The sequence below is a fragment of the Ascaphus truei genome, chromosome 21, assembly GCF_040206685.1.
Source record: "Ascaphus truei isolate aAscTru1 chromosome 21, aAscTru1.hap1, whole genome shotgun sequence".
Taxonomy (NCBI): Eukaryota; Metazoa; Chordata; class Amphibia; order Anura; family Ascaphidae; genus Ascaphus; species Ascaphus truei.
The window spans coordinates 7,009,351-7,027,040 of NC_134503.1; the positions used below are offsets into that span (position 1 = coordinate 7,009,351).

Sequence of the window (17,690 nt, forward strand, 5' to 3'; positions counted from 1 at the left end):
CATAATTACTATTTTAACTCAGTAATTCCCCCTCATATCAAAGTTAATTAATGAACTGACCCCTCATATTTTTTTTTACCTCAATAACTGCCCCTTGTATCTAGTTGACCTCTGTAATTGCCTCATATAACTACATTACCTCAGTAACTGCCCCATATATCTATTTTACATCAGTAACTTACTCTCAACAATTTTACCTCAGTAACTGCCCCATATTTATATTTTACCTCAGAAATTACCCCCTTCGTTACAATTTATACATCAGCACTTGCCCCATGTAACTATTTCACCACAGTAATTGCCCCTTGTAAATTTTTACCTCAATAACTGCCGCTCATATCTATTGTACCTCAGTAACTGCCCCATAAATCTATTTTACCTCAGTAACTGCTCCATATGTATATTTTACCTCCAAAATTACCCCCTTCATTACAATTTTTACATCAGCACTTGCCATATATAAGTATTTTACCACAGTAATTGCCCCTTGTATCTTTTTACCTCAATAACTGCCCCTCATATCTATTTTACCTCAGTAACTGCCCCTCATATCTATTTTACCTCAGTAACCGCCCCTTATATCTATTTTACCTCAGTAACTGCCCCTTTCATATCTATTTTACCTCATAACTGCCCCTCATATCTATTTTACCTCAGTAACTGCCCCTCATATCTATTTTACCTCAGTAACTGCCCCTCACATCTATTTTACCTCAGTAACTGCTCCTCATATCTATTTTACCTCAGTAACTGCCCCTCATATCTATTTTACCTCAGTAACTGCCCCTCACATCTATTTTACCTCAGTAACTGCTGCTCATATCTATTTTACCTCAGTAACTGCCCCCTCATATCTATTTTACCTCAGTAACTGCCCCTCGTATCTATTTTACCTCAGTAACTGCCCCTCGTATCTATTTTACCTCAGTAACTGCCCCTCGTATCTATTTTACCTCAGTAACTGCCCCTCGTATCTATTTTACCTCAGTAACTGCCCCATATATATTTTACCTCAGAAATGAATCCCCTCATTACTATTTTACGTCAGCAATTGCCCCATATAACTATTTTGAGTCCAACAACGCACCCAGGACAATGAGCGCTGTGCTGTAACTCAGATCAGACAATGGCTGTAGATTACCTGGGATTAGTACCCCAAGGTAAATGATATGAGTGGCTGGGATGTAATCCCTGTCAGCACATTTAGGCCTCGTTCAGGGTGCCAGAGGCAGGAGTTGGAGGGCGGGCGTTCGGGAGGGAGGGCGGGCGGCAGTCTGCTGGGCGATGTGTGTTCATCCCCAGCAGACGTTTTCAGGAGTTGAGGAGGCGGGGAGGGGGCGGGGCTACAGAGGGGGAGGGGGCGGGGCTACAGACAGCAGCTTAGGGATCCAAGTTGCAGTCTTGAAATCAGTCTCAAGAATGATTTCATTGGCTGCCGAGGTCCCAGTGACGCTGCTGCAGCTTCAAAAAACGATTTGGTTGTTTATTGAAACTGCAGCCAGCGTCAACTCCGGGCTTCGGAGACAGGGCAGCTGCTACCCTGACAACCAGTATTCAATTTGAATACTTTGTGTCCCACGGCAGCTCGCACGGCAGCACGCCTCCCTCCGAAGCCTGCACCCTGAACGAGGCCTTAGGGGAGGCGAGTCCCGCCACATCAGATTAGACATTGTATGATTCATCTGGTATTTCTAGTTTTTTGTTGTTTGAAGTTGCCAGGCCAGTTGAGGAGAGTGTACCATCAGCCCTGTCACTGAGACAATCTTACTTAGGCTGAGTCCATAGAGACTTCAGCCGTGCGGAGGCGCGCGGAGGCTGAGGGAAAGCGGGTGCTTTCCCTGGCCTTAGACCGTGCACCGTCCGGGGGCGTGTCGGGGGGCTGTGACGTCACGGAGCTGGAACCGCTCACGTGACCGGCCCTGCGCTCTGGCGAGCTCAGCAACTAAAGATTTGTTAAAACACCCGCTTCCGCAAGCGTGCGCGAGCCCCTGCTAAAGCCGCTCTCATTGCGGCTGCAGGGGCTCACTGCCGAGCAGCAGCGCGCCTGCCCGAGGCCCATGACTCAAGGAGCTACAGTATGGTGTAATAAACATTATAGTCAAAGTTGGCATTTACATTGTTTATACTGTGATGTTTCACATATCCTAACAATAGCGATATCTTACAAATAGCAGACAGGGAGTTCACTTTATTCACAGTTAATTTGCTATATGTCATCATTATAACATCTATTTAGTGATTTAGGTAATAGTTGATGTTCTGTCCCAGGATCACCGAGTAGAAACAGACAGCTCAACTCATCTCCTATTCCAGCACACACAGTCCTTCTTTAGTTTCTGAAGCTTTATTGGAGGGGGTAAACAGAAAACATAAGGGGACTTGGGTGTAGCAGAATAAGGGGGGAGATTCAAAAGACAAAGCTGTAACAGGTGAATCAGTGAGGGATACATTAACTCACAATGGCTGCTGGCTTGAAAAGGAAGGAGCAATGACCTGACATGCAGGAAATAGGGCAGGGTGAAACCAAGAGCCAGGGGTCTTGAATCATACCAAATCAGAGGCCTGTGGAAGGGATTGCTAGGGAACAAGCTAGCTAAGACCGGTAGGAGTTACATAGTAACGACTAGGGCAACTGCAGCCATAGGCAAAGATAACTCATACAGGGGACAGAACAGTTTAGAATATTCTTATGTCTGCTTTTAGCAACCAATGTTTATAATCTAGTTACTGCCACTTAGGTCTAGCATTTACTAGTCTTGTGAGTTGAGCTCGGAGGTCATGGGTTTTCCTGTGCATCCTCCGTTACTGGAGCTGCACCAGGAGTGTTTGTCATCTGATCGTATCTGTTCATGTTTTTCCTCGGAAAGTACGGTCTTCTCAACCTTCTTTGACTGTTGAATATCAAGATTGCATGTACTGTTCATCTATGTTCTAATAAATGTATTGGAATTCAGAACACCTTTTCTTTATGCAAGAAGTTGAAGAGGAGTTTAGCTATCTGCACAGTCTCACAGACAGTGCTAATACAAGTGATAAGGATAGATTAAGGAAACATTACTGACTCCTAGAAAAAGGGTTTAAAGTAGTACTATTTTTTAAAAACATGCGTAAAGAATAGTTTAAAGGAATAAAATGAATTGAAAGTGTGCATTACCAATTACTGAAAAACAAAGGAGCACAACACCACTTTTCTGGTTAAACACCTTTAATAGTTAGTTAAAACAAAGAATGTACCGTAACCCTATGCACTCACAATTTAAATACAGCACATAAGGTTAATTCTCCCTCTAGACTTAATATAGTAGTATAATAATACTTGTTCTTTTGTCACCTGCACACTGTCTAGTGGTAGAGCCAGGTAGCTTAACTCGTTCCCCTTTTATTCACACCAAGTCCTTCCTTTGTTCTGTAAACTTTAATTGAGCAATAACAGCAACATGCAATGTCGCTATTGGGAAGTCACAACTGCGCGCGCACGCCCTGCAGTTCGGCTGTATAATCACAGCCTCTCGAGTCGGAAGTGGTATAGCTACTTTGCCCACATTTAAAGCAAGCTACACGTTTTTGTTTTGTTTTTTTTACACAGATTTTTTTATTGAAATTTTCTTTTTGGGGTACAGAACAAAGAATGACAGAGGAAAAATCACAACATTAGAAGTCCGAGTTTGTAGGCAAACATAAACATACGAAGGAAGGGGGGGCTGGACGTGAGTACATCATTCTCCCATTTAATATCTCTCATCTGCCACAAATGGGTGGTGTCTTTAAAGCTGCAATTCAGTTTTTTTATTTTTTTTATTTTTTACTTCAATAGTTTCATGTGGGCAATCTCTAATTACCTAAAGAACTGCATAGCTGTCGGTCAATTCGTTCTCCGTCTATTGATCGGCAGAGTTTGGCGACATCTTTAAATATGGGGAATGTAAATCGTTGCTATAGGAACAAGCATGCTTGTTAAAATAGAATACAAGAAAATTGGTCTTTCAAAGTTGTTGTTTTTTAAAACAGAAAATGTTAAAAGTATTTTTTCTTACTACAGAACTGATTTATTAAAAAAAACACACATGCAGGATATTGACTGAACTGCAGCTTTAAGATGTGATGGCAATGACTGGACCAAAGGTTGTATAAACTGGTCTATATATTGAGGTAAAGGTGTCTTTAAATATCCAATCCCGGATATAGTTGATCTCGCTGGTGGTTTTCCTTTTGTTTTTTGTGTTTATAAGGTAGGTGATAATACAGGGATAAGCCAGAATTTTGGTACCCTTTTCTTTGGCATTGATTAATAAAAACTTCAATCCCTAGATAAGATTGTTAGTGGTTTTTACCTGTAACACTTCATGTGTGTCACCTAAGAGTTTAAAAGCTTCCTCTAGCTCTGGGGGGCACGACACCCAGGGGGGCACGAGATTATCAGCGGGTGGTTCAGTGTTTACAGAGGCCCCGCGCGCTTCCCGAAGGCACTTAAATTAAGTGCTGGGGGAGCTGCAGGGCCTCTGTAAACAATACTTACCTTCATTCAGCCGGCATCTGCAGACGCGTCGCCATGGCACAATAAAAATAATTTTTATTCATACGTCTTTTTAAAAAAAAAATATTATTTAATAAATTATTAACTCACAAAATCTATACACATACATATACACACACAGTGTTACCCAGTGACACACAGTACCTTCCCAGCCTGTCGCTCCCGGCAGCACGGACCGTACACACAAAAATTATGCTGCACTTTCACGCGCGTTCGCACAGGCGCGCCCGCACCTACTATAGAACAAGCCTTGGGGAGCAGATAGCAAGCAATCTGCTTAACTCAAAAATGGTAACATCACACTTGGTGCTAATAGCAGCTTGATGCTGATTTTGCATGAATAGTGTTAAATCCCTTTGTGTCCACTAAAACGCAGCATGCTAATGCAGTCATGTGTGAGACTGCTAAGATATTGACTAAATAGGGTAAATAGGGTTAGATCCCTCTGTGTCCGCTGGAGCTTACAATTGTGTAGAAATGGGGTGTATGTACAGTAATAAAATCAAACATAGAAATGCATCAAAGTGTAGGTGGGCACTATTGTGAGTTGTGCTTCCGCCTCAATTTGAATTCCCATCTTCTTGAAGTACCAGCCCAATTAACTCCACTTTGGTGCAACACATTTAATGATGGAAGTTAAAACATGTAATCCCCTGCACTCACAATGTAAGTGCTTAAAATACAGTGCATAAGATTAATCCTCCCACTGGATGGACCTTGCAGGATGGAATTCGACCTCCCCCAGTTCCTTGTAAAAACATGGACAATTTTGATGCATTGATGAAGCCAAAAAGTGGTGCGTACTTGAACATTGCATAATATTTACATGTGTGCACCACAAACAACATACAAACTCCACCTGTATCTACACCCCCATGCGTCATTTTTTTCTGTGTTAAGTTGATGTACAAACCGGCAAAACGTAAAAATTGGTTTTATACATTGGCACACGGAGACACACTAATGTTCAATTCCTGCGTGTGTTTCTTCTGCACTTATCACTTATAGCAACGCTTTATATAAAGCACTCTTGGTGTGGATATTTTCATACTTCTGGTATACTCTGACCTCTTTAGCATTACTAGTGAGGTTTGTAGATGACCAATTTCACAAGGTTTAAAAGAAAGATCAGAAACAGACTCATTCCTATTTATTATCCTTTATTGTCATGTACTGTAGGTGGGTGAGGTCATAAAAAATATTCCAACCACTGTTATTCCTTCCTGTGCTTCCAGCAAAGTCCCTCCTCACCATACATTTACCGTGCATAATGGAGTGCAGTAATGCTGGAGCTAATAAAAATGTCCATTAAATAGTAAAAAATATTGTAAGCTACGGATCTCAATTATTATGTTTCCCAGTATCCCCCAATGTTTTAAAATATTCCCATAAGGTCCACTGTGCCCGTGCCTTGTCCCATGAAGTTTAATATGTAAAATTTTCCTTTCCCTGATTTTGATAGACAGTGGTTAGATCCTGAAAAAGATGAAGCTTGGTCATTTGAGTAATAACAATCCTAAGATCTATTAAACTGTTTGACTCCTCATTTGAACCTGATTTGTGCATAGTCCTTTGGAACACCAATAAACCTCTTTCTTTTTACAGCAGCTGGTGATCCATAATAATCGTTCCATATATATTCAGGAGACAGGATTTTTGTTGGCTTGTGATAAAGAAAATATTTGTTTAAATGGCTCTCATCGTGCCAAACAGCTTCTATATTGTTTTCTTTGTCTGTCATCATGGCTTGATGACAGTGGTTAGTCAATTTGTAGACCTCTTCTACTATGCCACCAAAATAACCCCCAGCATAATAAAAGTCCCCCTCATCAGTAGGAATGCAGGCTTGAGACTGACTCCTGCGCTCATAAGTAAACTCTGGGCGTGATGCACCAAAAAAGCCAGGATGTAGAGCACCAAATACATTGCTTAAAATCTCCACTCCAACATGATCATTGAACCTCATGTCTACATCCACACAGACTAAATAGTCTACTTCGTTGATGAACAGTTCACGAGAGTAATTATGAATCATCTCCATGCGCCTCATGGTGACATCCTGCCACCTTTTGTAGCTAGGGACGTCAAGAACAACCAAGCGTCTCCCCTCACTGAGGGTGATGTTGGGAATTTCCTTGGCCCGATCAGTGAACACATAGTAGTTTACTTTGTGCCCAACCATGAAGAACTTTTCCGCGGTTTCAAGAAAAGTTTTGACAAAGACAGTGTACCTAAAATACAAACAAACAATAAGGCATATTTTACTTTCTCTTGGATAAAAAATAGGGTTGTGAACAAAAGAAGATTTCTAAACAGCAACAGAATAGTGAGAGAAACAAATACCATAACTTTGGGGGAATACTCTTCAGAAAATCTGGTGAAATTATAAATGATCATCTAAACTAACTAACTCTTATACAGTGGAGCTCTCTTCTTGCTGTGAAATATAAGACAAATTGGCATTTGGCCCATAATTGTGATCTTCATTAGAACCACACATACAGTATGTTATTCCATGTGCTGGATGTATCCGGCACCGATGGGGTTTTATACTATGATACAATTAGTGTAATGATTTAGCAGAAGTGTGTGGCATCTCATAACTCCTGTTATTGCTCTGTTTCATTGTGAACTTTGGCTGAGAGAAAGCTACATTTTGTACTGCTGAACTTTGGATGAAGAAAAGCCATGTGTTTTTTGTTTCTGAAACTTCACCTACATAAAAGCCTACGTTTATGTTTCCAAACGCAAGTCTCCAGCCATTACCTCTACGGGCATCCCTTACAACACCCTTATTAAAAGGTCACAATTCTTGTAACTTACTTTTTAATAGCAAACATTGTAAGACCAATGCGGACACCTCTCTGGTGGAACTGGTCATTCAGTATATCAATGTTATAGGTGTTATCCCAAACAATTGGAGCAAGCCAGGGAGTCATCATCAGCACATCAGTTCTCCTATAATGATGAATAGGATATAGTCACATCAGTAACATTGTTTCACTCTCTACCCTGTGCAAAATAGCAGAAGAACCAGCTCTCACATCACATGGATCTTTTAGTGTGTTTGTTCAGGTGAATCAATGTTTCGGTCCAACAATGGAACTTTTCTCATTTCGATTCACCTGAATAAAAACACTAAAAAGATCTACATGAGTGCTAGTTCTTCTGCACATCTGGACACTGCTGGCGTCTATGCACCCGTGGCAGGATCCTATTAAAATGGTGAGTGCTCCTTTATTAGTTTATCACTCTATTCAGTGGCAGATTGGAGACCGATATCGGCCCGGTTGATATCTGTCTTACCTGCCCTCTTCCCATAATGTGCCGTCATTATGTTGCATGGTCATGGCGACACATTGCCATGTCATATCGCCATGTGGCATCTGGTTGCTCTGCCAAAGCGATGCTGCATGAAGAGAGCAGGTATGGCACTTACAGAGGCCTGCACTCTTCCCCCGGCAATCAGTTTAATTGTTGTGGAGAAGAACACAGGGCCTCTGTAATCAAGCCCCCCTTACTCTTTTCCCTTAACACTCACACACTCTTACTTGCTTGGGGTGAGGAGGTCTGGGCCCGGTCCTGTGCCTGTCTGGGGACTCCACCGCTCTCTCCTCCGGCCGTGCAGAAGTTGGACCCAACTTCCGGCACCGACAGGAGGAGGAAAAGAATTGCAGTGACTGCTGCATGGGGAGCTGAGGAGCTGCCGACCACTGCAGGAGAGCTGCAGCACCGTCCCACAACCACCACCGATACACTGGGGCAACCCTAATTGCCCAGTAGGGCAATCCTGCCCTGACTTTCCTTATATCACATCACTTAGACGTCTTATCTATGATATTTATCTCACAATTTCAATATCTAAAAATGCTTCCCTCAGCAACTCACTGTCATTTGCAATCTCCTTAAGATTGTAAATGATATATTAAAGTGTGCACTGATTATACTGACACAAGCAAAGACAACTCAACTTTAAAAAAAAAAAAAAACTCACGGTGGTTTGAGGGTCTCAGGCTTGTTATACAACTTTCTGAAAACAGATTAAAGAAGAGGTTAGAATATTGTTTTGTCTTTTACCTCGATGGACAATTACAACTTGAATAAATCTAATAACTCTGGCATTATATTGATTTTTTTTACTTCCCCACATACAATAACAGCAAATATACTTTATGTGGAGAGATAATTAGAACGAAGGAGAATAGTGTGCTAATGGGGGATTCAAAGACGCCCAGTCATGAGGTTGGAGAGCTGCAATTATTAACGGTTACTCCAACTATTGACTTCTAATTGTCAGGACACATGTACAGTATAGGGACAGTTTCCTTCTAGCAGCTCATCAGAACTCAGCTGTGATTACACACATGACCGCGCTGACCTATAAGAAGGCACCTTTTTCTACTACCTGTCTTTACAATGAATGTACTGCTGTGGATGCAGGTTGTGTTACTCCCCAGCTACTGATTCCTCCTGACTCAGTTTCTTGCTATATCTAAAACCTGGTTGCTATTCCTTCTTGGTCTGACTACTTTCTGCCTGTCGCCAGCCCTGACCACCGCTTCATCTGACTAGAAACGGCCTGCCGCCAGCCCTGACCCCTGCTTCGTCTGCACAATCCTCTGCCTACCTGGATCCATGGGTGCCATTCCAGCTCTCACCCCGATCCTAGGCTCTTTATCTGACTTAATCTGACTCTCCCCATGGATATCCCTGTAGTTTGTGAAGCCAAATAAAAAATAAATGATCTACCTGGAGAGCTATGTCAGAGATACAAGTATTGCGAAATGCACTACAGTACCTACTGGATTTAGTCCCAAACCTGCCGGGTCAAGTCTACTTCCTGCAGAGTGAAGTCACCATGTTCCAGGTGGAGAAAGCTGTGCTACAGGATACCGTAATCATCTTAAAAAGACAGATGGCTCACGTGGCGAATAATTACCTTGCTGTTCCAGCCCTGACTTTACCTATGCCTGAACGCGTTGATGGAAACCCGGACAAATGTCAGGTTTTCTTTAACCAATGTGAAATACATTTTCATTTTTGTTATTGCTTGTTTTTAGATGATAAAGCTAAAATTGGATTCGTCCTCAGTAATCTGTCGGGATGCACTTATGTGGGCTACACCACTGCTCTCTCAGAACAACACCCTGGCTGGTGACTTATACTGGCTTTAAAGCTGAATTTAAGAAAGTTTTTGACTGCAGTGTTTCTAGCCAGACAGCAGAATATGCTTTTCTTGAACTTCGACAAGGCGCTAGTGATTTAGCATTGTACATATTCAAGACTTTGATGGCGGAGACTGATTCGACTGACATAAGCTACCTTTTTTTGATGCGGATTAAGAAATTAACTCGAAGACAAACAGACTTATGTTGCCCAGCCACAGAGTTGTTCCGCACTGATAGACCTAGTGTGTCAGATCAATCTCAGACTTGGAGAACACAGGACCGAAAGGCGTCACCCTGCAATTCTACGCTCAGCTATACACACTGAAATTTCTACCTACTGTAAGATTCCTTAGCTAGCCACTCTCCATCTGAACTTTTGCAGATTGGATTTACCAGGTCTCTCTTGACTCCAGAAGAAAGAAAACAACGCAGATCAGAGCCCCATCTGTCTATATTGCTGTAATTTCAGACATTTTTCATGAGACTGTACTGTCTGTCCTTTACATACCCTGATGTCGGGTAATGACCTTGCTCGATAGGGAATGGAGAAGATCCATCGAGTAATAAAGATTCTTCTCCAGATGTAGTTATTCTTAGTCAAACCTCCCAGGATAAAATTGCCAGATATTCACTTTTGTCTTTATCTATGATGCTTCATCAACCTGATCAAACTCCTTGTCCTGTTGATGCTTTAAAATCGATTCAAATGCATCGGGAAATTGAATCGATGAACTTTATCTACAGGAACACACAATTCTGTTCTTAAAGAAGAACCGAGTGTAGGCGGGGAGTCGATCGATGTATCCTCATTTACATCTGGACCCATTTCTATGCAAACAATTCCACTTGTCCTGGCCTCTCATGATCTTCAGGAATACATTTCTTGAAACGTAATCTCGGCCCCTAATTTTTCTGTTATTCTCAGTTTACTGTTGCTTGCTTTGCATAATTTTTGACTGGACTACGAAAACCATCACATTTTCTTCTATCTATTGTGTACAGAATTGCTTTCTCTGCAGATCTATTCCAACATCCCCTGCCCTGGTATTGAACATTTTTTGTAAAGTTCAAGATAAAGTGTTAGTCACTTTGCTTCTTGCTAAGTATTCTGATTTTTGGGGTGTGTTTGACCAAAAGGATGCCGAGGTTCCACCTCAGCATCGATAATATGACTGTCCTATTGGCCTGATACTTGAAGCTTCTATTCCCTTTGGTTGTGTATTTGGCTGTACGGGCCAGAAACCGATGTATTACGACAATACATAAAGGAAAACCTGGAAAGGGGGTTTATTACTCTGTCTAAGTCTCCCACCGGAGCTCCACTATTTTTTGTCCCTAAAAAAAAGAGAGAACTTTGAGACCATGTATAGACTATCGTGCTCTGAATGAGGTCAAGAATAGATACCCACTACAGTTAGTTCCAGAATTGCTAGAACAAGTAAAGAACGCCTCGTTCTTCACTGTATTAGACTTTATGTTCCCACCAAAGCATTATGTCTACAAGTTCTTCAATGGTACCACGATCAATTCATTAGTTCCTGTTAAACTTGTGCACGTTTGAAACAGACGTGACAAAGGCCGCGACAAACCAGTACTACAACCAATTGACTGTTCTAGTCAATTTTGGACCTGTATCTCTATGGACTTCATCGTAAAATTACTCCCCTCTGTGGGTACCACAGTAATTCTCACAATCATCGATTCCTTTTTTAAACTTGCTCACTTCGTACCCCTTCCTCGGTTTCCCACAGCTCAAGGACTGTCATGATTTCTTCAACTAATTATATACTATACATGGCCTTCCTAGTAAGATAATTTCAGACAATGGCTCCCAATTAATTTCCTGTTTCTGATCTGAAATGTGTTGATTACTGCATATTCAAAAGGCACTAACGTGAGCAATCACACACAGTCTAATGGACAAACTGAATGTCTGAACCAAACCTTGGAAAAGTATCTTAGGTATTTTACTAACACCAACCAGTCAGACTGGACTACTTTTCTAGCAACTACAGAGTTCTCTTATAACAATTCCCTGCATGCACCTAAAAATCACAGCCCTTTCTTTGCCACACTCGCATATCACCCGAAGATGATACCCTCTGAACAGGAATTGTCTCCAGTACCAGCCCTCTCCTCCTCGGTATCTTCACTTCAAAAGATCCATAAGAGTTTAGCAAGTCAATTGCATCGAGCAAAGATCAGATCCAATAAATTTGCGGATCGCCATCTAACGCCTGCTCCTGTGTATCAATTGGGTGGGTGAGTATGGATATCCAGTTGGGACTTACCTCCTAAAAACAAAAACAAGTTTTCTCCTAAGTTTGTAGGGCCATTTTCAATCAATCAAAAGTTTAACCATGTGGCCTCTTGTCTCCAGTTACCTGCTTCCTGGAAGATACACCTGGTATTTCATGTATCGCTGTTGAAACCCACTACTTCCAACACTTTGCCTAACAGAGTCCGTAGACCCCCGGCTCTCATGAAAACATCCAAAGTTTGAGATCCAGGTGATGTGTGATGCTCAGAAGGTTTGCAGACATCTATTTTATCTTACAGATTGGAAGGTCTATGGACCGAAGGAGCGCTTGTGGCTACAGGCCACTCAAGTTCATGCTCCGTGCTTGCTCAGACAATTTCATTCCTGTTATCTCTTGAAGCCTACCATCGACTTGCCACGTAGAGGGCGGGTGGTACTGTCGGAACCCATGTATATGGACTGTTTCCTTCTAGCAGCTCATCAGCACTCAGCTGTAACTACACACATGACCACCCTGACCTATAAGAAGGCACCTTTCCCTACTACCTGTGCTGTACAACAAATTTACTACCATGGATGCAGGTTATGTCGCTCCCCTGCTACTGATTCCTCCTGACTCAGATTCCTGCTATATCTTAAACCTGGTTATGATTCCTGCGTTGTCTGAGTAGTCTCTGCCTGCCGCCAGCCCTGGCCCCTGCTTTGTCTGCATACTCCTCTGCCTATCCAGATCCCTGGGTGACATTCCAGCTCCCACCCCGATTCCAAGTACTTCATCTGACTAAATCGGACTCCCCCGTGGATATCCCAGTACTCCTGATACTAATGGGGATTTCTTACTTCAACTTCCTGCATATTCACAGTACTAAAAAATGAAAGAAATCAAAATGACTCATTCAGAATTTTATTTTTTTCTACATTTAAAAAATATAATATATAAAAATAAAACCCTTACATACCGGTAGAATATTTTCTCCAGTGTCAATATTTACAATTTTACATGACCTCCATTTATATGGGGGATAAGAAATCAAGGAAGTGTGATAAGATGCTCAGGAGTACCGCTTATCAGCAGTAGCACGGTTAATAATTCCACTCATTCATTCTTTAGGAAAAGACTTTACCTCTGGAGCTTCACTTCTTTGAATTGGTCCAGGTATTCGGTAATGTTGGTGCTGTGGCTGAGAAGAGACAGTAAACGGTACAGTGCATCTCACTACTCTCCCCAGTGGGATCAACAGGGCAGCTTTAGGGTTCACTCATGTCATGGCATAGAATTAGTACACAATTAGTACACAACAATACACATCATTGTGTTCTTTAGACACAAGGGTTGCTACTTGGCTCCTGGATACTCAGATTTCCATCCAGGTTAAGCTTTTAAATTGTGATAGAGATGTAGCCAACGTTATTGCACTCACAGGCTCTCTCCCGTAATAGTGCTAGAGCCCAGCCCCCTTCACACACTTGCTTGTTTCAAAACAATGGCTGGCTGTTACAATAACGTTGGCTACATTTCTAGTTGACATAAGCCTATGTTGATTTACACTGGCCATGTCGCCTTCTTTAATTATAAGTGGCATCAAACCAGTCAGGCTGTTATATTAATAATTCCAAATGCAGAACCTGGCCTGGATTAACCTGTATAGGGTGGTCAGTAGCCCAGCGGCAACCCTAGGTACACAGCTGTGAGAAACGACCAGTCAACCAAAGGAGATACAATAATTAAAATGCTGAAGCAAATCCCAGCACAGTACTGAGTGCTGCAACCTCACTGATGCTTGCAATATTGGGCATGGCATCAGTAACCCAAGTACATGCAATCATAACCCCTGGGAAGAAACTGAAATAATCTCATTGGTTTGTGATGTTCAGTTTTAGGGCGGCTTTTCAAGAGGGTGCAGCAGAAGAAATAAATGAAAGAAAAAGGGAGAAATTAGCAGAACACGAGAAAAAAAGTTGAGATCTTTGTGTGCATGCAAACCAATGAGTTTAACACTGAAAATGTAGTAATACATAGAGAAAATTAAGCATATTTAGCATAAAACTCAGTTACACATTAGTTTGCCTAATTCACTATAAAAAAATAATAATTGTGAAACATTTAAACTGATCACAGACAAGAACTACAGGACCCATTTAGTTTGTGAAGACTTTTTCCAATATATATTATACTAGCTGATATACCCGGCGTTGCCCGGGATGTAAATGTGTGAAATGATATAATGTAGTTGTTGTTCAAAAATTGTGAGGTGGGGTGGTGTGGGGGGGAGAAGAGGTCATCACCTCTGTGTGGGTGGGAGAAGAGGTGGGGTGTTGTGGGGGGGCAAAGAGGTGGTGTGGTGTGGTGTGGTGTGGGAAAGAGGTGGTGTGGGAAAGAGGTGGGGTGGTGTGGGGGAGGGAAAAGAGGTGGGGTGGTGTGGGGGGGAAAAGAGGTGGGGTGGTGTGGGGGGGGGGGGGGAAGAGGTGGGGTGGTGTGCGGGGAAAGAGGTGGGGTGGTGTGGGGGGGGGGAAGAGGTGGGGTGGTGTGGGGGGGGGAAGAGGTGGGGTGGTGTGGGGGGAAAAGAGGTGGGTTGGTGTGGGGGGAAAAGAGGTGGGGTGGTGTGGGGGGAAAAGAGAGGGGGGGAAGAGAGGGGAGGGGGGGGGGAAGAGAGGGGAGGGGGGGAAGAGAGGGGAGGGGGGGGGAAAGAGAGGGGAGGGGGGGAAAGATAGGGGAGGGAGGGGAAAGAGAAGCGAGGGGGGGAAAGAGGGGAGGGGGGGAAAGAGAGGGGAGGGGGGGGGAAAGAGAGGGGAGGGGGGGAAAGAGGGGAGGGGGGGAAAGAGGGGAGGGGGGGGAAAGAGAGGGAGGGGGGTCTAAAGAGAGGGGAGGGGGGGGAAGAGAGGGGAGGGGGGGGGAAGAGAGGGGAGGGGGGGAAAGAGAGGGGAGGGGGAAAGAGAGGGGAGGGGGAAGAGAGGGGAGGGTGAAGAGAGGGGAGGGGGGGGGGAAGAGAGGGGAGGGGGGGAAGGGAGGGGGGAGAGGGGAGGGGTGGGGGAGAGAGGGGAGGGGGGGGAAGAGAGGGGAGGGGGGGAAAGAGAGGGGAGGGGGGGAAAGAGAGGGGAGGGGGGGGAAAGAGAGGGGAGGGGGAAGAGAGGGGAGGGTGAAGAGAGGGGAGGGGGGGAAGAGAGGGGAGGGGGGGAAAGAGAGGGGGGGGGAAGAGAGGGGAGGGGGGGAAAGAGAGGGGAGGGGGGGGGAAAGAGAGGGGAGGGGGGGAAGAGAGGGGAGGGGGGGAAAGAGAGGGGAGGGGGGGAAAGAGAGAGAGGGAGGGGAAAGAGAGGGGAGGGGGGGGAAAGAGAGGGGAGGGGGGGGAAAGAGAGGGGAGGGGGAAGAGAGGGGAGGGGGGGAAGGGAGGGGGGGAGAGAGGGGAGGGGGGGGGAAGAGAGGGGAGGGGGGGAAAGAGAGGGGAGGGGGGGAAGGGGAGGGGGGGGAAAGAGAGGGGAGGGGGAAGAGAGGGGAGGGGGGGGAAGAGAGGGGAGGGGGGGGAAGAGAGGGGAGGGGGGAAGAGAGGGGAGGGGGGGGGAAGAGAGGGGAGGGGGGGGAAGAGAGGGGAGGGGGGAAGAGAGGGGAGGGGGGGGAAGAGAGGGGAGGGGGGAAGAGAGGGGAGGGGGGGGGAAAGAGAGGGGAGGGGGGGGGGGAACAGAGGGGAGGGGGGGGGAAAGAGGGGAGGGGGGAAAGAGAGGGGAGGGGGGGAAAGAGAGAGAGGGAGGGGGGTGTAAAGAGAGGGGAGGGGGGGAAAGAGAGGGGAGGGGGGGGAAAGAGAGGGGAGGGGGGGGGGAAAGAGAGGGGAGGGGGGGGGGAAAGAGAGGGGAGGGGGGGGGGGAAGAGAGGGGAGGGGGAAAGAGAGGGGAGGGGGAAGAGAGGGGAGGGTGAAGAGAGGGGAGGGGGGGAAGAGAGGGGAGAGGGGAGGGGGGGAGAGGGGAGGGGTGGGGGAGAGAGGGGAGGGGGGGGGAAGAGAGGGGAGGGGGGGAAAGAGAGGGGAGGGGGGGGGAAAGAGAGGGGAGGGGGAAGAGAGGGGAGGGTGAAGAGAGGGGAGGGGGGGAAGAGAGGGGAGGGGGGGAAGAGAGGGGAGGGGGGGGGGAAGAGAGGGATGGGGGGGGGAAGAGAGGGGAGGGGGGAAGAGAGGGGAGGGGATCTTCTATCTATTGTGTACAGAATTGCTTTCTCTGCAGATCTATTCCAACATCCCCTGCCCTGGTATTGAACATTTTTTGTCCAGTTCAAGATAAAGTGTTAGTCACTTTGCTTCTTGCTAAGTATTCTGATTTTTGGGGTGTGTTTGACCAAAAGGATGCCGAGGTTCCACCTCAGCATCGATAATATGACTGTCCTATTGGCCTGATACTTGAAGCTTCTATTCCCTTTGGTTGTGTATTTGGCTGTACGGGCCAGAAACCGATGTATTACGACAATACATAAAGGAAAACCTGGAAAGGGGGTTTATTACTCTGTCTAAGTCTCCCACCGGAGCTCCACTATTTTTTGTCCCTAAAAAAAAGAGAGAACTTTGAGACCATGTATAGACTATCGTGCTCTGAATGAGGTCAAGAATAGATACCCACTACAGTTAGTTCCAGAATTGCTAGAACAAGTAAAGAACGCCTCGTTCTTCACTGTATTAGACTTTATGTTCCCACCAAAGCATTATGTCTACAAGTTCTTCAATGGTACCACGATCAATTCATTAGTTCCTGTTAAACTTGTGCACGTTTGAAACAGACGTGACAAAGGCCGCGACAAACCAGTACTACAACCAATTGACTGTTCTAGTCAATTTTGGACCTGTATCTCTATGGACTTCATCGTAAAATTACTCCCCTCTGTGGGTACCACAGTAATTCTCACAATCATCGATTCCTTTTTTAAACTTGCTCACTTCGTACCCCTTCCTCGGTTTCCCACAGCTCAAGGACTGTCATGATTTCTTCAACTAATTATATACTATACATGGCCTTCCTAGTAAGATAATTTCAGACAATGGCTCCCAATTAATTTCCTGTTTCTGATCTGAAATGTGTTGATTACTGCATATTCAAAAGGCACTAACGTGAGCAATCACACACAGTCTAATGGACAAACTGAATGTCTGAACCAAACCTTGGAAAAGTATCTTAGGTATTTTACTAACACCAACCAGTCAGACTGGACTACTTTTCTAGCAACTACAGAGTTCTCTTATAACAATTCCCTGCATGCACCTAAAAATCACAGCCCTTTCTTTGCCACACTCGCATATCACCCGAAGATGATACCCTCTGAACAGGAATTGTCTCCAGTACCAGCCCTCTCCTCCTCGGTATCTTCACTTCAAAAGATCCATAAGAGTTTAGCAAGTCAATTGCATCGAGCAAAGATCAGATCCAATAAATTTGCGGATCGCCATCTAACGCCTGCTCCTGTGTATCAATTGGGTGGGTGAGTATGGATATCCAGTTGGGACTTACCTCCTAAAAACAAAAACAAGTTTTCTCCTAAGTTTGTAGGGCCATTTTCAATCAATCAAAAGTTTAACCATGTGGCCTCTTGTCTCCAGTTACCTGCTTCCTGGAAGATACACCTGGTATTTCATGTATCGCTGTTGAAACCCACTACTTCCAACACTTTGCCTAACAGAGTCCGTAGACCCCCGGCCCTCATGAAAACATCCAAAGTTTGAGATCCAGGTGATGTGTGATGCTCAGAAGGTTTGCAGAC

At 44.7% G+C, this 17,690-nt stretch overlaps 2 protein-coding genes across 2 annotated transcripts in view; both read right to left on the reverse strand.

Annotated features, from left to right (window-relative positions):
- Positions 1-1,258, reverse strand: part of CCDC180 (coiled-coil domain containing 180) — a 77,127-nt gene extending 75,869 nt beyond the window's left edge. Inside the window, exon 1 of the mRNA XM_075578767.1 lies at positions 1,142-1,258. The gene's annotated coding sequence lies outside the window, so the exon portion shown is untranslated. The remainder of the gene's footprint in view (positions 1-1,141) is intronic.
- Positions 1,259-5,677: 4,419 nt separating this feature from the next.
- The window catches only part of LOC142472072 (histo-blood group ABO system transferase-like), a 178,775-nt gene continuing 166,762 nt past the window's right edge, over positions 5,678-17,690 (reverse strand). The window contains exons 6-9 of the mRNA XM_075578791.1: positions 13,087-13,143; positions 8,529-8,564; positions 7,358-7,492; positions 5,678-6,765 (exon numbers count right to left, since the gene is read on the reverse strand). Coding sequence (XP_075434906.1) covers positions 6,078-6,765; positions 7,358-7,492; positions 8,529-8,564; positions 13,087-13,143 — 916 coding nt within the window. The 3' untranslated portion in view covers positions 5,678-6,077. The remainder of the gene's footprint in view (positions 6,766-7,357; positions 7,493-8,528; positions 8,565-13,086; positions 13,144-17,690) is intronic.